This window comes from Mytilus edulis, chromosome 6, assembly GCF_963676685.1.
Source record: "Mytilus edulis chromosome 6, xbMytEdul2.2, whole genome shotgun sequence".
Taxonomy (NCBI): domain Eukaryota; kingdom Metazoa; phylum Mollusca; class Bivalvia; order Mytilida; family Mytilidae; genus Mytilus; species Mytilus edulis.
In genome coordinates this window covers 47,507,415-47,530,817 of record NC_092349.1, presented here as the reverse complement: position 1 = coordinate 47,530,817, position 23,403 = coordinate 47,507,415, and the positions used below count along the sequence as shown (strand labels likewise).

At 31.4% G+C, this 23,403-nt stretch overlaps 1 protein-coding gene across 3 annotated transcripts; it reads left to right on the top strand.

The window, feature by feature from the left end:
* The first annotated feature begins 1,361 nt into the window (after positions 1-1,361).
* LOC139527792 (required for meiotic nuclear division protein 1 homolog) lies at positions 1,362-20,415 on the top strand. Of its 3 annotated transcripts, none has more exons than XM_071323474.1 (13): positions 1,362-1,422; positions 4,150-4,566; positions 9,197-9,308; positions 11,921-11,999; positions 12,408-12,447; positions 14,799-14,899; positions 15,515-15,630; positions 16,244-16,308; positions 16,939-17,015; positions 17,468-17,591; positions 19,208-19,324; positions 19,681-19,862; positions 19,928-20,415. In XM_071323474.1, exons 2-12 carry the CDS (start codon positions 4,240-4,242, stop codon positions 19,831-19,833), a joined length of 1,311 nt encoding a protein of 436 aa, XP_071179575.1. In that variant the 5' UTR covers positions 1,362-1,422; positions 4,150-4,239; the 3' UTR covers positions 19,834-19,862; positions 19,928-20,415. The 3 variants fall into 3 exon arrangements, with proteins under 3 accessions (XP_071179575.1, XP_071179573.1, XP_071179574.1); XM_071323472.1 differs by adding an exon at positions 10,249-10,287 and having other exon boundaries at positions 1,373-1,422; positions 19,681-20,415; XM_071323473.1 differs by lacking the exon at positions 1,362-1,422 and having other exon boundaries at positions 19,681-20,415.
* Positions 20,416-23,403: the final 2,988 nt, after the last annotated feature.

Here is a 23,403-nt window from a genome sequence, read left to right as displayed (position 1 = left end):
ATTACGCTATTACTCTTTCGTTAATGATTGAAAAAAAATACAAATAATCATATTATGCTTATATTTTTTTATATCTCGTACAAACATGTAGCTAATGCATCTTAATTTAACAACAATATAAGATTTATCATCATGACATCTAATACATAAAACTGAAATTTTAAAGACACAACCCTCTAGTGACTACTATTCTCAATACTATAGACAGTTTGATTCCCCACCCCAGGAGCATTAAGATTTGACTTGCTGGCTAGTCGTTGGATTTCTGATATGTTCCATATTTTTGAAAAAAAATCTGCATAATAGATTTATCAATCTTAGAAATAGCCATGTCTCAAAAAAATAAATCTTTATTTATTTTACGCACTAAAAAGATGTGGGCTTCATCATATAGAACTTAACACTTCAATGTTGTTGATATTTAAATAATAGGACAACGATCAAAAGAGCTCTAATTTTACAGTGTCTTTGTAGTTATATGTAGACTGAAATCTAATCTTATATATCTTGTATATTGTTTTCATTTTGCTAACCGGGTTCTATTGTATCACCAACGTTAGTCTTTTCGTTCTTACAAAATACAACTATTGTCCCGACTATCATTTTCATTATGCAGTAGACAGTTATCAAAGGTACCAGGATTATAAATTATTACGCCAAACGCGCGTTTCGTCAACATATAAAAGACTCATCAGTAACGCTCATATCAAAATATTTATAAAGCCAAACAAGTACAAAGTTGAAGAGCTTTGAGGATCCAAAATTCCAAAAAGTTGTGCCAAATACGGCTAAGGTAATCTATGCATGGGATAAGAAAATCCTTAGTTTTTCGAAAAATTCTAAGTTTTGTAAACAGGAATTGATAAAAATGGCCGCATTATATTAATATTCATGTCAACTACTTTGTGTTGACTACTTGGCTGGTGATACCCTCAGGGACGAAACCACCGTGTCCAGATGATCTTTTTTTTTCTTTCCAAACTTTAGTTGGAATCGTTGGGATTCTGTCACATTATCTCGCATCTTCTTTTATTCTTACAGATTGAGTTTGCTTTTTTGTTGTTATTAGTTATTAACTGCTACAGGGATAACGGCTTTTTCGTTCTGGATATGCATGAACTATTTGCGACTGGACATTAACAAATGTTTATATTATTTATGTCACGTGTTTTCATCAGTGATTCTTTTTTATTATTATTACTCATGTATGATTAAAGTCGAAAATAAATTTGACCCTCGAAAAAAAAACCATGGTACCATAAATAGACTAAATATTTTTCCAAAAATAACTTACAAAATCCGGAAATATGATTCGGGATACGATTCTGAATGTATGTCATTAAGCGTTTCAGTGATAGAGGTCTTATAAACGCTTTAAAGAACGGACACCACACAGAGTTTTAGTTTTTACAAAAAAACCCTGTAAGAAATACTAATTACACCCTTTTTCGAGATGACAAGCATTTTTAAATGACATTGTAAGAGTCTTCTTCGATAATTAGTTACGCAAACAGCTTTTTCATCCATGTCATCATAGTTTTATCAGATGACAGATGGATAAAGGAAGATGATGAAATATTTAAATATCTGAATCTCTTAAATTATCTTTCAATACAGGGCTGTCCCCTAATTGGATATCCTCCCACAATTGCCTATTCTGTAGGGACAAGGTCACAACAAATTTTCAAAACGATAACATATTTACAGGACAGGCATGACAGATAGTAATGCCACAGGCACTTGTTTCTATCCATACTAAGGTCGACTATCCATATAAATTTATATGGATAGTCGACCTTCGTATGGATAGAAACAAGTGCCTGTGAGTAATGCCCTTTAATGTAAGTTGTCAAACATTCATTTGGGCTACCTTAATTTATTGTCAAATTGGTTAATATTTTACCGTGATTCGTCAGAGGTCTCAAATAAATATCTTTACCATCATTTTTGGAAAAAAAAAAGGAATTATTCAACAATGGTCAAAACCAGTCATGCCAGTCTATGTTTTTATCTTAAATAAAGTGTACATTTTATCATCATACACCAACAATTACTGTTAACGTCATTTGGCAAGAACTTTTACTGTTATTCATCATGAAGGTACAATGTACCCCTATTACCAACTTCATGACAGTCAGTCATTTTGTCAGTGCTCTAGTCCAAATAATTATGATGTCTTGGAAGGCTATTTTTTTTCCTGGGGTAAGGCGTCAAAGAAAAAAATATAATAGCCTTTCAAGACATCATAATTATTTGTACAAGAGCCTGGACTGTCATGAGTGTCGTAATGGGGGTACCTTCATGCTTTCCTGTGACTGGGGAGACAATTTCGCTTTTCCTATTAACTGTCAAAAGCGAAATCTAGTGGCCCTGTTCAGGGCTTTCCATTGAAGCTGGTAGCCGGCGGAAATCCGCCGTTTGTGGTGGCTTCAAGTGCCGGCTACTTCACTGACAAAAATATAAATTCAAAAAGAAAAAAATAACTTTTTCAAATGTTTACAGGCAGCCGAGAGACGTATTGTCGCAAAGTCGCGGTCACGATAAACAAGGGATGAAAAGTCAGTGTTTACCTTGGGCTAAATATAGTTCACATGAATTCAGGTCACTGATTGGTTGTCTATTTAAAGTGAGAATGCATCGTTTCTTTTCAAAGATAACAAGAGAGACGTTCCGGTGGTCATTGAACGATAATAATAGAGACGTTCCGATGGTCATTAACTCGTTGGCTTTATTTTGGCGTTTAAAACGTGAAGACAATCAGATTAGATGACAATCTTATGTTGTGGAATAATATCAGTCAAATTAAAGAAAGTGTAGTAGATCATATTGTTCAGAATCTGGAACACAGTATCTATTGAAGTTTTTCAAAGCCCACGTGGTGTTCAGAGAATCAAGGTCAGAAACGAAAGTAGAATATTGTCGACTCGACCTCAAATGAATAACATTTCCAAATGATTTATGTATCCGACTTATTGAACAGTTTACAAAAAAAGAGAAAATCAGAGGATATATCAATGCTTGAGAAATAATTGTATGATTTAAATACGCGTAACAGTCTTTAGAGAGAAAAGGGGGGTCATTTGTTTACAAATGCACGTAGTTATGCAAAATAAATCGATCAAGTTTTCTAACAAACTGGATTATTCTATAAATAAAACTCCTTTAAAAGTAACTGAATTTTAAGCATAAGGTAATAAAAATAAACAAAACTATAACATTAAAAAAAAAAAATTTCTTTGAGATTTTTTTTTCTTTCTTTAATTTCATACATAAAAAATGGTCATTTGAAAGATGAAATTAGGTGCCAGGAGATTGCGAGAATGCAGGATTTTGCTCTATTTATGTCAGAGCTTCTGGGGGCCTTGAGCGGCCCCCACACCCCCTGCCGTAAGGCACCAAGCTTACAGCTTGGTGGGCGTCCGGCTTCGCCGAACGCATGTTACAGCCGCCTATAATTTTAATTGAGCCTTCTACTTCAATTTCAATGGAAAGCCCTGCCTGTTGGTCACAATACTCGATTTCAGTAGCTTTCATGGCTTTAGTCATTGGCAATATTTAATTTTTAATAAGTTAATGAAACAGCATTTTTTCATTTCACAGTAAAGAAATCCAAAGACAGTAAGAACTTATTTTCTTCAGAAAAGAGGTTGATTTAATTATTATAGAAAAAAGACAAAAATTGTAGCGCCACGAGCGAACGAGCACTTGAACTTCTCTTTCAAATCTCACCACTTCTCCATCTTCTTTTCAAAAAGAGAAGTCACTTCTCACTATGATTCTGAAGTACTGTGAGCCCTGGTTCATGCTGTTAGAGTTGTTTTGAATCTGCATCATTTTAGATGCATCTGTATATTAAACAAACTGTTAATGTCAATGACCATTATGACAGTACATACAATGTAGTCTTGCAGGTCATTGATTTAAAGATATATAACCATGATAACACTGCCCTGTTTTATTCCTGATTGTACTCAGGTGCAGTGTGTGATATATTTTAAATACATGAAAAAAGAATCTTTTAATGTTTACATTTAAAAAAATGTTTAGGCTTTGTCACAAACATGTACAAAATGAAATAAGCACATACATATATAGTGTACATGATACAGTTTATTATCAACAAATCCATATTAATATTTATTGTTGCAGGCTTTACAGATGGAAGATGAACAATATATTCTATAGATTATTGTATCTGAAAGAATATTAAACAAGCTACAAAGATTGCAAATTATAACAATGGTTTGTCGAAATATTTTCAGTTCTGCTAGAATTGTTGCACAGTCCTTGAACTCTTATACTAATACCAAATCTAGGGTACTTTGGAAGGCATCACAATGTACAAATATGATGTCACCGAAAATATCTAGTCTAAGACATTACACATATAGTTTACACAGAAGCATAATGAGTACAATTTCAAAGGGAGATAACTCAAAAGTTGTCTGCCCTTGTCAATGTCACAGAGGAATGGCAACTAAGGGGAAACAATCACCAAAACAAGTAACAGCCTTAACAGTGACAAGGTTAAAGAAGAAAAGGGTGAAAGAAGAGAAAGAAAAAGAGGTGAGTTAGTAATTGAATTGCTTCAACATATTCTCGTAGAAAAAATGGGAAATTTTTATAGGATACTGTAAATTCGGAAATTATTGCATGCATTTTTTATTGCAATTTTGTCATTTAAGACAAAAATGCGTTTTTAATATTTGCGATATAAAGCAACAACTTGTTTGATTCATATAAAAAAAAATCAAAATGCCTTTCTATGCAGACACATACATGTACATGTATATGCATGTAAAACCAATTTTAAATAAGCCAAATGTAAGCTGCACAGCATTATTATACAATTATATGACAGAATTAACTGACAACAAACATACAGTGTAAGTAAATTGTTAGGAAGTTATAATCTGAGATGAATACAGCATGCTGCATATTTCAAAATCCAAACATGCAGGCCTCGACAATAACGCTTGTCCGATTGTCCGGTACCAGAGGGAAAAAAGGTCGGACAAGTAAAAGCTGTATCAAGCTTGTTCGTCGGGACAAGTACATTATTATTCTGCAGAAAATAAATTTAATTGAACTTTAATTTGATGAACAAAGTAATTATAAACAAAAAACAAGAAAACAAATATTAATTTGACATGTTTCTGTATTCTGTTTATTTAAATGCAAAGCCTTTTTCTTCAACATGTTTACTTGCAATCGATAATTTTTAACTGGTTCTTTGTCAGGTACTTTTTGACAGTTAAAAGGTATACTATTCTCGAAAACCAGTCTTACTGATCCGAATCAATGATGCGCTTTGTAGATAAGGTAGCTTTACAGGACAGTTCGTCACCTCGAAAGATCCAGCTTCAAGTTTAATAGACAGTTTGGCACCATAGGAGACATATTTAGTAGACATGATTGATAGACAGTTTGACAGTGCAGGAGACATTTCGGGACCAAGACAAAACAGTACCTCATTTTGCTACCTTATTTTGTTCCTTATAATAAATACCATACTGGTAATTTTTTTTATTTACCATGAAATTCACAAAATCATATTTGATCATAAGTAGAAAAAAACAATACTTGCTATATGGTGACATGTAGTTGTTAATTTCTGTGTCATTTGGTCTCTTGCAGAGAGTTGTCTCATTGGTAATCAGACCTTATGATGGCTTATCTTCTTCTTTTTATTGATTGCATTTGAATAAGCTTTTTATACGACCGCAAAATTTGAAAAAAATTTCGTCGTATATTGCTATCACGTTGGCGTCGTCGTCGTCGTCCAGCGTCCGAATACTTTTAGTTTTCGCACTCTAACTTTAGTAAAAGTGAATGGAAATCTATGAAATTTTAACACAAGGTTTATGACCACAAAAGGAAGGTTGGTATTGATTTTGGGAGTTTTGGTCCCAACATTTTAGGAATTAGGGGCCAAAAAGGGCCCAAATAAGCATTTTCTTGGTTTTCGCACTATAATTTTAGTTTAAGTTAATAGAAATCTATGAAATTTTGACACAAGGTTTATGACCACAAAAGAACGGTTGGGATTGATTTTGGGAGTTTAGGTTTCAACAGTTTAGGAATTAGGGGTCAAAAAAGGGCCCAAATAAGCATTATTCTTGGTTTTCGCACAATAACTTTAGTTTAAGTAAATAGAAATCAATGAAATTTAAACACAATGTTAATGACTACAAAAGGAAGGTTGGTATTGATTTTGGGAGTTTAGGTTCCAACAGTTTAGGAATTAGGGGCCAAAAAGGGACCCAAATAAGCATTTTTCTTGGTTTTCGCACCATAACGTTAGTATAAGTAAATAGAAATCTATGAAATTTAAACACAAGGTTTATGACCATAAAAGGAAGGTTGGTATTGATTTTGGGAGTTTTGGTCCCAACAGAATAAGGGGCCCAAAGGGTCCAAAATTAAACTTTGTTTGATTTCATCAAAATTGAATAATTGGGGTTCTTTGATATGCCGAATCTAACTGTCATGACTGTGTATGTAGATTCTTAACTTTTGGTCCCGTTTTCAAATTGGTCTACATTAAGGTCCAAAGGGTCCAAAATTAAACTTAGTTTGATTTTGACAAAAAATGAATCAGTTAGGTTCTTTGATATGCTGAATCTAAAAATGTACTTAGATTCTTGATTATTGGCCCAGTTTTCAAGTTGGTCCAAATCGGGGTCCAAAATTAAACTTTGTTTGATTTCATCAAAAATTGAATAAATGGGGTTCTTTGATATACCAAATCTAACTGTGTATGTAGATTCTTCATTTTTGGTCCTGTTTTCAAATTGGTCTACACTAAAGTCCAAAGGGTCCAAAATTAAACTTAGTCTGATTTCAACAAAAATTGAAATCTTGGGGTTCTTTGATATGCTGAATCCAAAAATGTACTTAGATTTTTTATTATGGGCCCAGTTTTCAAGTTGGTTCAAATCAGGATCTAAAATTATTATATTAAGTGTTGTGCAATAGCAAGTCTTTTCAATTGCACAGTATTGCGCAATGGCAAGAAATATCTAATTGCACAATATTGTGAAATAGCAAATTTTTTTTTAATTAGAGTTATCTTTCTTTGTCCAGAATAGTAAGCAAGAAATATCTAATTGCAAAATATTGTGCAATAGCAAGATTTTTTTTAATTGGAGTTATCTTTCTTTGTCCAGAATCAACTTAAATCTTTGTTATATACAATATACAATGTATATTCACTTTTTACTACCAACTGATAAATTATAATAAATAACATTCAGTGATAACAAGCAGTTTTTTTTACATCTTAATATTTTATGATGTATTTAAATGAGTAGTTATTGTTGCAAACTCCATTAGAAATTTTAATTGAGATTAGTTTTGGAATAAGGGAAAGGGGGATTTGATTAAAAAAATTGGGTTCAATTTTTCTCATTTGAAATTTCATAAATAAAAAAGAAAATTTCTTCAAACATTTTTATGCCCCACCTACGATAGTAGAGGGGCATTATGTTTTCTGGTCTGTGCGTCTGTCTGTCCGTCCGTCCGTCTGTCCGTTCGTTCGTCCGTCCGTCTGTCCCGCTTCAGGTTGAAGTTTTTGGTCAAGGTAGTTTTTGATGAAGTTTAAGTCCAATCGACTTCAAACTTAGTACACATGTCCCCTATGATATGATCTTTCTAATTTTAATGCCAAATTAGAGTTTTTACCCCAATTTCACGGTCCACTGAACATGGAAAATGATAGTGCGAGTGGGGCATTCGTGTACTGAGGACACATTCTTGTTTTGAGAGGATTAATATTCAACAGCATAGTGAATTGCTCTAAGAGAAAACAAAAATTTTAAGTTCATTAGAACACATTCATTCTGTGTCAGAAACCTATGCTGTGTCAACTATTTAATCACAATCCAAATTTAGAGCTGAATCCAGCTTGAATGTTGTGTCCATACTTGCCCCAACCGTTCAGGGTTCAACCTCTGCGGTCGTATAAAGCTACGCCCTGCGGAGCATCTGGTTTCAACTTAAAAAAAAAACAGGATACAAACCCAATGAGTGTACATTGGCCTATCACATGGTGCCTCATGTTTAGAGTCTGGTGAGACTGGCATTAATGAAAACTAGAAACTAATTCCTGTGACATGACTAGTTATCGACTCCTAGGAGTCGATATTAAGAATTGAACGATGGACAGTGAGTGCGTGAATTTTTCTTGCTACCTGATTGGAAGATATTACGAGACGTGAATAATCAAAGTTTATTGATTGGTTAGGACAATCCAAACCTAGTAAATGTCCTTCAATCCTGTAGAATATCGGATTTGTCCCCTCCATCTTAGCAATTAGATTTTGCCTGGTCATTAATCATGCATATTCATGATATTGGTACACAGGTAACTTTTATCTATAAATTGTTGAATCTTCTGGAGTTTCGTAGACAACAACATTAAACGATATACTACTTCATAACGTGTGACCTCACGTGTGTGGTAAAATTTGTTGATTGATGCACGTGGCTATTCTAGTAAATGAATTAATCTACAAAGCGAGAGCACTTTCCATTTTCATCAGCTAAGAGTCGACTAGCCCTTTTTGAAAGGCTAATGCTTGTTTCACAGTTGTACTTGACTCATATATTTGAAAAGTATTTCAAAAGAAATAAATCAAATTCTGTTATATCGTTTAAATTTGTTTTGCTCCTTTAATCAACTAAAAATGTAAAAAGGTTGTTTTTAATAGAAATTTTTTGGACAAGTAGCAATTTCATTTGGACAAGTAAATTTTGGTATGTACTTGTCCTACAGGACAAGTAAAAAAAAAGTTATTGTAGAGGCCTGACATGCAATAATAAAAAGATTAAAAGTAGCTTTTTCAAACAACATGAGCAACAATACAATGATAAACATAACAAACAGTAAATGACTAGTTTTCCTGTAGATTCATATATTTTCGTGGGACCAATTTTAGAGGATTTCTGATTTCATAATTTTGCCAATCTCTGCTTACAAATCAGAGCCTACATGCATGACATGTATAGCAAATTTGTAATTCGTTGAACATTTGAATTTGTGGTTCATCTTTGCCAACAAATCCGACAAAAATTGGTATCAAATGAATAATAATTAATCCACAGCATTTCATTTTATTGTTACGTGTACTTTCAGATTTGAGATATCAATTCAATTTGAAAAGAAATTTATTAATTTATTAATGTTGTTTTACAGGGTTATATGAAAGTATTTGCTTACCCTTTAACAGAACGTGTCATTGACCTTGAAAATCTGAAGAGGATTATTGGAAGTCAAGCTGTGTATAAAGTTACACAAGTAATGGATGGTAAAATATTAAGAAATATTAAGAAATATTTGTTTCTTAAAAATCTATGTTTATCTTGCTTATACTTTTATAAATTGTGACTTGTATGGAGAGTTGTCTCATTGGCACTGATACCACATCTTGAAATTCTTATATCTATTATCATATTATAATTCAGAGAATATATAGAGTGGGGTGCTCATTTTCGCCACATCTTTTCATGTTTTCTACAGTTTATGTTCAGGTTTAAAGGTTTTTGAAGTATACTGATATTTCTATATAAAGATAACTTCAAATTCAAAATATTCTTAAACTTGAAAACGTGTTTGTTTGAATATAATCATCTAAAAAGTTAGATTAAAGGGTGTTCGAAATTTCCTGATTTTTTGTCAATGGGGGACACATATTCGCCGTTTTTACACATCTATTTGAAACCAAATAACCACAGCTTTAAACAACAGTGATCAAACCAATTTCATTATAGATGAATAGCAGACATTTCATAGGTGTTTAGAACTGAAATTTAGGGCATTCAGTCAAAGAATTACTTAGAAATACTTCTTTGAATTCGTGGTTTTTCTTCAGGAAATTGGACGAAAATTGTTGTCCGTTTTTCGGTCCTTTTCAGTCATTTGTCAGTAGATGACGCAATTTTGTCTCAGTTTTAAAAAATAATCATATTTGTTATATAATATCATTTACCAGTATATGTCTTCCATTTCAGCCATCCTTTGAAGTTTTTACACCTCAAAATCATTAAATGGCGAAATTGTGTCCCCGGCGAATATGGGCGCACCACTCTATCAATTTTTATTCCTATATTGTGTTTATATGTATAGTTGACTTTTAACCCTTTTTATAACATCTTTTATTAAAGAATTTGATGACTTTGGGAGATCTTAAATAATAAATGTATTCATAGAGATGATAGACTATCTGTTCAATTGGTTACCTTTTTTAGACTCTGGGCTGACTATAGCTTCTCATATGGCAATGAATGGTATAGATAGATACTTGACTATTGTTGACAACCCAGTGTTCCAGTTAGCCCAAACTAGGAGGTTACAGTGCCCTGTCATTTTTCTTTGCACTCTTATGCCCTCTTCAAATATATATTTATGTGGCCTTTTGCCTTTTTGCTTTTTTTTGTATGTGATTGTGTTCACTAAATATCAATTTTGTTAAAACAATAAAGGTGTTGTATACAAAAATATTCTTATTCAGGTGAAAATGGCAAAATCATGACAAATATTTCAACTTAAGTACAACACAATAATTGCTAGTCTATGTTTGAAAAGTTCATTTAAAAATTAAATGTCGAGGGGACCTTTCTTAAATCATTACAGGGTTTAAAAGATACAAAAGTTTGGTTATATTGAATATGTATTCTGACCCTGTTTAAAAAAAAAATTAAACCTAAATTAACCTTACCAATTTTACCAGTAGATGAATTTTTGGGCCAAGAGTTTTTGGGCAAAATTAATAAACGTAAATATATTTTATCTATGCTGTTTTAATTTAATAGTAATTGTTTATGGTTTTGAACCATAATAAATAGCAGAATGATTAAAAAATTGCATCAATGCATATCCCTACATTAGTTGGAAAAATCATTGTGTACAACTGAATGTTATCATTTACAATAATTTGTATGATTTTGACTTTTTTGTACTTAAAGGTGCTGAATTGTCTTTTTATTCAAAATTGTGCCACTGTGCCCTTGAGTCATAGCTGGAACACTAAAACATTATGTTGTCTTAGTTATGTTTTTTGTAGTTTATTTAATCAGTTGGTTTTAGTTCGAAGTTTCATTGATTCTAATTCATTTATTTGGTTTATTATTTTTTTCTTTTGTTTTTTCAGTCCACACATATATTTATATGATATATATGTCAAATGTATGTTTATGAAACTTTAAATGTTGATTAGTATATTACAATTACATTATTGAAGAAATTAACTTCAATTCTATTTATATTTAATTTTGATAATATTTGTGATAGATATATCATACAGGATAGAGTATAGACATGATAGAAATAGAATCAGTTAGTATAACAGAACCTTTTTTAGATGCACTGTTGATTATTGAAACATTTCTACAAGTTTTACATTTTTTGTAAGTTTCAAAAATTGAGTGTAAAAATATAACAACTAAAATGGTTTTTTTTATGAGAAATTTCTTTTGTTTCCTGTTCTACTTAATAATCAGAAATATTGGTCTAGATTTTAGGTTTTATTGGCCTTCTGCTGTCTGTCATACCAAGAACATTTTTAGCCAAAGCTTAACTGTTTTTTAGTTCATGTGTTCTTTTTGGCAAATTGTCTATACACGCTAAAGAAAGTTACACTCATCAGCGTCCCTGGGACATGCAGGCTAAAAAACTCCAGAACAAAACAAATGTCAAAATCTATGTTTTGCATTAGACATGTTAGAGGAAGATCTTAAGAGTAGATTAATAGATTGTAACAGTGCCCAAGCATTTCAATAAAAAAAATATATAAAAAGCTAACAAGCAAAAATAATATTGTGACAACAAACTAAAATGTCTGTAGGGAGATATGTTATAAAATTTAAAATATATGTTTTCCTTTATCCTGTTTATACCTTTTTTCGTTTTACCCTTTTTCAGACATGGAAGATTTATTGCATCTTACATCAAAATATATTATAGGAGAAGCTGATCGTACAAAAGAAGTTTTCATATTCAGGTATATATCTGACAAAAGATATTTTCATATTTACGTGCATTAAGGATATACAATTTTATGCTGCTGAAATTCAAAGTGACTTCTTAAATTATTTATGGCATATATATAGTGCTGTACAGTAAGTTGCATTATAAATATAAAAATTCAATAAATAAAAAATTAAAAAAAATGACTTCTAAAAAGTTAACATTGGCATATATATAGTGCTGTACAGTAAGTTGCATTATAAATATAAAAATTCAATAAAAAAAAAAAAAAAAAAATGTCTTCTAAAAAGTTAACATAGTCTATATAAAAAGATGAATGTCTATCTTTTAGATTAATATATTTCCCAACTTTCAATTAGCAGAGACTAAACTAGTCTAAGAATAAATGAGTATTGAATACAGCAAATGTTTTATATTTTAGGGAAGGATCCATGGTATGTTGGAATGTACCTGAACTGGAGGTAACATTTGAAACAATAAGTGATATTGGGGTATTAATTCATGACATAAAATCAGTACATGTACAGGAAAAACACAAAAAGCAAAGAAACAAGCACTTGTATTGCTGTTCTTCATCTCAAAGTCACAGTGAGGCCTTCAACACTGAGCAAACCCTCTTACAAAACTTTCTGAAATAAAACTTTAAGATACCATAATTAAATTGATGAAATTAAATTTCAAAGTTTAAACAGCATAGAAAACTAAAGAGCAACACAAACCCTACCATAAAGCAAGAGCAGAGCTCCAGATAAGAATTCACAAATTGGGTTTTTTACCCACCATTTTCTTATATAATTGGGTGATAAAGTTTTTTGATTGCATTATCAATTCCAATTCACCCCTCATGTTAATATCAAATTGGGTTTTTCACCACCAAGCTCCTTAATGTATTGGGTTTTTTCATCAACACAATATTGAATATTTAGGCAATATCAACCCCAGATTTTTTTTCAATCTTAAATATGTTTCTTTCTTTGTTTAGCTGTTTTATTTGGTTTAGGGTTAGGGTTAGGGTTATTTGCTAGCTGTTTTATTTGGTTTATTGACTGAGAAGCAATTGTAGGTTTAATTTGTGTTCCGTTTCAAACCTTCTGCCAGTTTTGTATTTTCTCATATAAACTGTAAAAAACCGGATATGTGTATTCACAGGCACTCGTCTTATACCTTTATATAATAAATTCTGAGACCAGTGCCTGTGTGTGTATTCATTAATTAACCGTAAATGAAAAAATAGTATATAAACTCTAATTATACTTGAATGTTTTTGTTTTATTCCAATTTTCATAAATCTGGGTTTAGTTGTCTTTTATTAGAACTTTTGGTTTCTGATGCTTTATCATGTCAAAATTAATTTGGCCTTTCACTTTTTCCAACTGATTTCGTTTTTGAGGAAACCCTGCTTTTATTAGCAATGTTCTCGTTAATGTACGTACACACGCCCGTGTGTTCGATGGGCACTTCCTAAAAACACTGGCTGAGTCTTGTTATCATCATAACTTTCCCTAAGCTTTTCAAAAGAAGCAGAAAACATGCTTCTATTCAATATGTTTACCGGACATTCACTTTTGTTTTAGTTCAATGAATGTAATGATAAATCCCAAGCAATGCGAAAAAAATATGACTTCATGACACACGCTAATTGGATAAACGCCAAGAAGATCGAAATGTTTTCAAAAACATGTGTACCTATTGAGCAACGGAAAACTCTAACAGGGACCCATTTCAGCTACTTTTCCAATTATAAATATTATAAAAATAGTTTACGCGACCACTGTAAACAGATAAGGGTAAATAACGCAAATGGTAGCCAATAAAAGGGTTGAGAACTCATGGTTTTGGAATATAATTGGGTTTTCCTTTGAATTAATTGGGTTATTGAACCCTGCAATGGGCAATTGCATTGGGTTTTTTATTATTTGTATTGCGTGATCACGCAAATACGCAGCTTATCTGGAGCTCTGAGCAAGAGTGATCTTAAGTGCTCTGGAAGCTATCGTAAGCATATGCTGCTCCATATGTGGCACCCATCTTAGGAATGTATCTAGAAGCTTGAAATGTGCACTTACACAATAATCATTCTCAACTGGTTATCGAGGGTCTCATTGGGGGGTTCTGATCCCGGATCCCACTTACTATTTTGTCAAATTCCCTTATCCCCCTTACACCATGTACCTAAGCAATTCTTGTTTTTTTGTTATTTCCTGTTTTCACAGCACAATAATTTGACTTTCAAGTGTCACGCTTACAAAAAAATCAGCAATCCCACATCCCGCTTAGACCCCAATGAGATCAACAATATCTTATTATTGAAGTATCAAGTATGAGTATTTGTGATTTTTCTATGGGTAGATAATTTGGCTTTCAGAAGTACTATTAATGCATGGTAAATAGTTTATGTCTGTAAAAATATATATGCTAATGCCAGAACATCTGTTAAATTTGGCAACTTCGTTCCTTTTGTGTAATTGATTGTAGTGTTAGATAAATGAATTAACCCTTTCTCAGACGAATCCAGGTTAACCTAGTTTCATGCTTCAGACAGCTGACGATGAGTCCCTTTTTATCGGTATACCTCTTTTTCATTTCCCACTCAAAACATTGTTAACACAAGATATCTATCTTTGTTGAAGCCAGACTATTATACTTTTTTTTACATAAAATGCTGTTTTATGTACAAAACACTTGGAATGGACATCATTTGTGTTATAGGAACTTGACATTGCTCTTATTTTGGTGTTTAAGTTCTAAAAAAACAAACACTGAAAAATCAACTGATTTATTTATACATAAAATCTTTTATTTTTATTTTCAGAGACGAGCAATATTAACATTTTTACATAGGCATATTGATGAACCATACAGCTTTGACCAGATTTATGAAGAAGAGGAGTGGATGGAGTACTCCTCTTCTAAGTAAGATTGAGTGATTGATAGATGGTTAACTTTCAGTTGCAAATGCTACATGCATATTCAGAAAGGTGAAAGATAACAAATTGACATTCAAATATAAAAAGTTCAAAATAAACTAATAAAAAAAAGATCAAAAGACAAACAGTATACATGTATATACAAAACATATATAACAGAGAAAACTAAAGATTGATAAACACAAATTTAAACCACACCAAAAACAAAGCCTTATTCTCGCACCTGAGTTTTTTTTATCATATCCATAGTCAAACCTTGTTTGTACTGGACTGATAATCTTTTGCTTTATATACTGCTTCAGGTCGAAAGTTTTCAAACCTGTATATTATAATCAAAGAAAAAAGTAGAACTATTATTAAATTTCCTTCATCTGAAATTACTTGTAGAAAGTAATGATCTTTATAAGAATAAGGAGATGTGGTATGATTGCCAATGCAATGAGACAACTATCCACTACAGTTCAAATAAAAGGGGATAAGCAATTATAGGTAATCAAACAGCCTTTAACAATGCAGAAGACTAATACTGGCTATAAAATCTTTGGGTTTTTTTCATTTTATTAATCACAGTGAATTCTATATGGTGATGTTTTATTTTCAGGAATTTCTCGTGTTTACAAGGTGATGTGCTGTTCATTCAAGACTTAGACCACATTGATGTCACTGAAACCATTAATCCTCATAAATATGCATTCTCTAATGCTTTGGCACAAACTGGTAAGTTACCATGGATATCTTTGATACAGGTCAGCCATGAATTAAGGTGGTACCTAACACTACAGGGAGATAACTCTGTGAAATCAGCTAAACGTTTTAGTTACGTTATGTTGTTAAGGGAATATAAAGCTTCTAAATGATCAAAATTAGTATTTGTCAAACTGCTATATAACCAGTGTAATTTTCTGAAAAAATGGTTGGTTCAAATTATTTGAAATTTTTATATTTTTGTCAAAGGGACAAAGTATATATTTTGTCAAAATTTTATGAAATTTAAACGAGCCAAATTAATTTTAGTGAAAGTGTTGGGTACCACCTTAAATGGTTAACTTAGTGCAATTTTTTTATAAACATTTGTCTGCAGACTTTTGTTAAACCACAAAATCAAATGTCCATTTAATTTGTATTAAAAAAAAATATTTAACACTTTTGTAATATTATGTTGATAAATGTGTTTTAAGATTTTTAATGAATGTATTTTTAATAATTTGAACATATAGGATCGACTATCCTTGCTTTGGGGAAACTTAAAAGAAATGCCTTGGAATGCCACTATTTATTTTTTTTCAAAAGAAAATTGTTTCAATTTATAATGCAATTTTTTTTTCTTCAGTAAAACTTGCAGTTTGGGAATCAGCCTTAGAAAGTCTTGTTGACTCTATAGAACCAATAAATAGGGTAAGATCTACAGCTAATGGTTAAAAGATTTATTCCTTCAAATTAAAAGATATCTCAATTTCATTTATTTTCTCAGAATTTTTCACAACACACATCTGAGCAGATTGATTTCATATTTGGTCAGTAGCTTGACAGTAATGCGTTATATAATAGATCTGTCAAAGAGAACTTCACAAGAGACCAAATGACATAGAAATTAACAGCTATAGGTCACTGCACGGCCCCTAACAATGAGCAAAGCCCAATATGGTATAGCCAGCTCTAAAGGACTGAAAAGATAAATGTAACATGATTCAAACAAGAAAACTAAAGGCCTAATTTATGTACAAAATAATTAACTAAAAATAAATATGTAACACAGCAACAAAGGACGACCACTCAATTACTGGCTCCTGACTTGGGACAGGCACAGAACAACAGTACAACCAACATAAAAACAAACAATAAAAATCAGTTGAAAAAGGCTAAATTCTTAGATGTATTTACATTAGCCTTACAAAACATTCATGCTTGATAAAATCTTAATACAAACGATTTGTGTATCTAAGAAAACAACCAAACTGGCAAATCTTACATGATATATTGAACTTCTCAATGCAGTAGTGCAAGTCAATGTCATGTTTATTTTAGGTGCTTAAATTAGAAAAGAAAGTTCCCTGTAAAAGAAGAGAAATTTTGAAAATGCATGGAGAAATATTTGAATTAAGGTAATGTGATGTTGTTTCTCACCTATGATCTGTATCGAAGGTTGTTATCTCTGTACTTGTGGTAGTCGGTGTAACCATCAGATTGTTTATTTTTGTTATATAGAGAACTAGTGGTAGGAGGCAAAAACAATTGACATCTTTCATGGAATAAGCATGCAGCTATAGTTGCAATTTTAAGTTGGGCACCTATTGAAAATATCAGTCTTAAACTTCTAATTATTTGATTTAACTTGAAAAATAGTGTAAAGGCAAGAACCAGGTTGAACTTTTGAAAAATTATAAATAATATTTTTGTAAAATAAATCTAAACAGATGCAGAATACTATCATACTGAATTATTTCAATGGGTCTATTTTTATTTCAAAATGAGTTAGGTGTATTTGGGCTACTCCATATCTATGTAGTATTTGGATGAAGCAATGTAAATAATATTTCAATATTATTTTTTTTAGATTTCAGATGAACTTAAACTCTGAGTTGTTAAATACACCCGACTTTTACTGGGAGAAGCACCATGCATTAGAAACATTGTATAAACATTTATATAACCACCTAGATATAGGTCGGAGAACTAAGGTGAGTAACTAATAGAAATAAGCTCAATACTTCATTTCATAATCTAATGCATTCTGGGTAATATTTTCAAAAATGATCTCCAAAAGATTGATTGGTAACAAATTTTCCAAATAATGTAAACTCACAATGACATGATGCTTTTCATTTTCTTTTATGAATGATGAAATTAACCGTAGTTCTGTTGCTTCTAAAACATAGTAAAATTGACAATGAAAATGGGGAATATGTCAAAGAGATACAAACACCTATAGAGAAGGATTTTTTTTCATTGGTGGGTGATTTTAAAGTGATGAAGCTAGGTTCCATAATGGTATCAACAAAGTTTGTAAGTGAATTTACTATCAGTCATCTGATGCATTGCAATTTAACTTGACCTCATATTCAGAATCATTGTCTTTTTAGAATAATTCATACTAGAACACACCCGCGAAATCGCGGGCATTCAGAGCGTAGTTTAAAGTATGTAAAGTGTTGTTGGAAGAATTTTGTAAAATATTGAATGACTGAATAATTTCAGCAAATGTATCACAAGTATTAGGTTATTGGGGACAGGGAAATGTTTTTTTTTTATCCCTCCTCCTTTATTTCCAAAATTCCCATTTTTTTGTTTTCTATCAATTTCAATATGAACATACATTTAGTATGTTATGAACATTTAAGTAAGAAACCTGTAATTCAGTGGTTGTCGCAGTTTGTTTATATGTTACATATTTGTTTTTCGTTCATTTTTTGTACTTAAATATGGTCGCTAGTTTTCTCATTTGAATTGTTTTACCTATAGTTGTTAATTTCTGTGTCATTTTGGTCTCTTGTGGAGAGTTGCTCAAAGTGGCAATCATACCACAACTTTTTTTGTTGTAATAAATGAATTTTGTAAAAGATTAAATGACTGGAGAATTTCAGAAAAGGTATCAAAAGTTCACATGAATAATTTTAGCACTTATCTGTATATTATGAACATTTATTACTATATAAATAAAGTGTGTTTACTTTCAATTCCAAATTTACTAATCGATCCATGGTGGTCAATTGATATAGTATACAGACCCTCTCCATTTAATAAATTCTGTGAACGCCGTGGATAGTAAACTTGAAAATGATAGCAGATAGAATTAAAATACACTTTATTCGTAGTATATGTATGTTCAAAGTATACAGAAAAACGCAAACCGGAAGTCTAATCTGACTTAAAATTTCGTCCAATGACGGGACAATATCCGGATGTCTTTTTTCTCGTTTTTCTCCCAAAATAACTCAATCTGAATATTCATATAAATGGATGACAAATGCGACTATGCACTGTACCTAAAGGACACAGAGGCGTGTTGATTAATTTTTTGTGGAAGGAAGAGAAGCGACCCACAAAATGAGGTCTTCTCGTTTAATAGTATAGATACAGTTGCAGGCAAGACATTGTCATCTGATTTTAGAAGGAATAGTATGTACTATCTAGAAAACAACAACTATTTAGAAAAAAACATCTGTTGTTTAAAGGTAGACATGATGGCTGGTTCAGCTAAAGAAGTCTTGTTTTCTTTAGGTTTTTTGGATTGCTGTCTCAGTGATTTTTACCGCATATTTCATTTATTCATATCAAACGGAAATACTTTTTTCAGGTAATGAATGAAAAATTGAATTATTGTGAACAAGTGATAGAAGTTGTTGATAAACAAGCAGCTGATACCAGAACAGAGAGACTGGAAAGGATTATCATTCTTCTTATTATGATTGAGGTATTGGTTAATTTTACTTTAATTTATTGATGGAAAACATTCTTTTTCTATTCCGTTTAGAAAAATCCAGGATAATAAGCTTTTACCTAGGTTGTTCAAACACTATAAACAACGAAAATAGACACATATATCTCTTTGAATATTCCCATAATTATGAAATTAAACTTTATGTATAATACAATGTTTTGTTTTATTAAAATGTAATTTCGAAGCACCAAATTATTGCCCATTTAATGTTTTATGATAAAGTTAACAATTTAAGGCCATATTTGGCCAAAGTGAACCTTAATCTTTCAGCTGCAACCTTGTTTAATTTTTGTTAAAAAAAAACTGTTATATATTTTTTTCTGTTTCAGGTTATGTTTGAATTACTGTACTTCTATGAAAGAAAATTAGCAAAAAAGAGTGACGATTCACACGTTGATAGTGCAACAAGACAAAGTAACGATTCACATATAGATGGTCCGTCAGGACAAAGTAACGATTCACAAATAGATGGTCCGTCATGACAAAGCAATGATTCACATATAGATGGTCCGTCATGACAAAGTAATAATTCACAAATAGATGGTCCGTCATGACAAAGTAATGATTCACAAATAGATGGTCCGTCATGACAAAGTAACGATTCACAAATAGATGGTCCGTCATGACAAAGTAACGATTCACAAATAGATGGTCCGTCATGACAAAGTAACGATTCACAAATAGATGGTCCGTCATGACAAAGTAATGATTCACAAATAGATGGTCCGCCATGACAATGCAATGACTCACATATAGATGGTCAATCTTGATTTGAACCTGATCTTTAGAAAATGGATCAAGTCAATGTTAATGAAATGAAACTTTCACAGAAAGAACCAAATATTGTGATGAAAAAGATATTGAACTTCTATTAAATGATTTTGTCCAAGTTATTAATATGTTTGCTATTTAATATGTTTGCTATAGAAGAAAGTATTATTATTCAATATTTATGAGTTATCCAGAGAGTGCATATGTAACCTGAAATAAGTAATTTGCTATGAGCATTAGACTTACTACAGTAATTTCAAGTAATTTAATATCAATAAAATAGATATTTTATATTATGTGACTATTTTCATAGATGTCTTAAAGGATTTATTATCAGGTTGGACCTGCGAAGAGCTCTGATTTTCCTCTGAACGTCAATAAGTTTCAGTTTTTGTTTTACAATATTCTGTATCTTGTATTTTTAATGGTTGATATACATGTATCTTTCTAAGTGTATGACAGAAATTTGACATAAGGAAATAAAAATGTGCAATATCTAAATATTTGCCATTTTAAACTTCTGATAAACTGCATTGTTCAAGTTTACAACAAAAAATAATCTATTGTTTCTTCATAATTATTTTTATTTGACATCCATCATCATTGGCTAACTTTTACAAACGTCTTCTTTTTGAAACAACTTGACAAAATTTCCCTGAAATTGTACACAATTATCATTGGACCATCTTAAAATGTATCCGACAACTTACAATCATCCATACATCAAATAAAGCTGACCAATTTGTATATATTGGTATCTGAAAAACAGACAAACACACTACAAAACTTAAAATTGACAAATAAATCATGAAATGCGGTCAAGGTCAGATAATTCCTGCCAGCTGACTGACATGTACACTTTACATTCATTCCATACACCAAATATTATTGACTTATAATTACTGCTATAGTATTTGAGAAACAGATCAAGACACACAAAAATAAATATTGACAAATGAACCGTTACACGACGCAAAAATTGAAAAATTTTTGGTCGTATATTGGTATCACGTTGGCGTCGTTGTCTGCATCGTCCGAATACTTTTAGTTTTTGCATTTTAACTTTAGTAAAAGTGAATAGAAATCGATGAAATTTTAAATCAAGGTTTATGACCACAAAAGGAAGGTTGGGATAGATTTTGGGAGTTTTGGTCCCAACATTTAAGGAAATTAGGAGCCAAAAAGGGCCCAAATAAGCATTTTCTTGGTTTTTGCACTATAACTTAAGTAAAATTGAATAGAAATCTATGAAATTTTGACACAAGGTTTATAACCACAAAAGGAAGGTTGGGATTGATTTTGGGAGTTTTGGTCCCAACAGTTTAGGAATAAGGGGCCCAAAGGGTCCAAAATTACACTTTGTTTTATTTCATCAAAAATTGAATAATTGGGGTTCTTTGATATGCCGAATCTAACTGTGTATGTAGATTCTTAATTTTTGGTCCCGTTTTCAAATTGGTCTACATTAAGGTCCAAAGGGTCCAAAATTAAACTAAGTTTGATTTTAACAAAAATTAAATTCTTGGGCTTTTTTGATATGCTGAATCTAAACATGTACTTAGATTTTTGATTATGGGCCCAGTTTTCAAGTTGGTTCAAATCCAAAATTATTATATTAAGTATTGTGCAATAGGAAGAAATTTTCAATTGCACAGTATTCAGCAATAGCAAAAAATCTTCAATTGCACAGTATTGTGCAGTAGCAAGGAATTTTCAATTGCACAGTATTGCGCAATAGCAAGAAATCTTCAATTGCACAGTATTGTGCAATAGCAAATATTTTCAATTGCACAGTATTGCGCAATAGCAAAAAATATCTAATTGCACAATATTGTGCAATAACAAGATATTTTCAATTGGAGTTATCTTTCTTTGTCCAGAATAGTAGTAGAATCAACTTAAATCATTGTTTTATACAATATACAATGTATATTCACTTTTACTACCAACTAATAAATTAAAACAATCTTTATCATTCAGTGATAACAAGCACTTTATTTTACATTTTAATATTTTATAATGTATTTAAATTAAATGAGTAGTTATTGTTGCAAACTCCATTAGAAATTTGAATTGAGACCAGTTTTGGAAAAAGGGAAAGGGGGATGTGAAAAAAAAATGGGGGGGGGGGTAAATTTTTCTCATTTCAGATTTCATGATTAAAAAGAAAATTTCTTCAAACATTTTTTTGAGAGGATTAATATTCAACAGCATAGTGAATTGCTCAAAGGCAAAAAAAAATATTTTAAGTTCATTAGACCACATTCATTCTGTGTCAGAAACCTATAGTCCAGCAGCTAAGTCCAATATTTTGGGACAATTGATCACTTTGTGGTAAAAGCATGAAACTTTGCACAGTGTTAGTTATGATGCTTATAGATATTTTTGGATATGGAGCCATCAAAAAAAATTCCACAATGGCCGCCAACAGTCATGAAGAAGAGTCTAAAAATATAGTATAATTTATCATTGGAAAATAAAAACACAAAACTTTGCATATTGCTAGTTATGATGATAATTAATCTTTTATGAATATGGAACAATAAAAAATAATTCCAAAATGGCCGACAAATTCAAAATGGTGGCCAACAGTCATGAGACAGAGTTCAAAAATATGGCTTAATTTATCATTCGAAAATAAAAGCACAACACTTTGCATATTGCTAGTTATACATTTATATTGCTTATTAATCTTTTATGAATATGGAACAATAAAAAATAATGCCATAATGGCCGACAAATTCAAAATGGCCGCAAACAGTCATGATTCAGATCCAAAAATGGTATAATTGATCATTTGAAAATTAAAGCACAAAACTTTGCATATTGCTTGCTATGATGTTAATTAATCTTTTATGAATATGGAACAATAAAAAATAATTCCATAATGGCCGACAAATTCAAAATGGCCGTCAAAAGTCTTATTATCAGAAACCATAGACATTCTTGCTTTCAAATATGACACTGGTCCTGTATTGAAGATAGTCTGCTTAGAAGACTTTGATAATCAATTGTTCAACATATCAAAAGCAGCTACGTTTGTTTCGTACAGTTATTTTCGCATCAAATTAGGAATTTAAAGGAACCTTCCCAAAGTGATGTCAAGAAAATTCTGTACCCCAGTCATTGCTTTCTTTGGTCAGTATGATTCAGTTTGGACCCAACATTTAGGATCGTTTATATTCTCAGTCGACATCAACGATAGCACAGCGCTTCTGATGTATAGATGTACAAAGAAACTATTAAACCGTCACATAAAAAGTAAAATCACAAATATACTG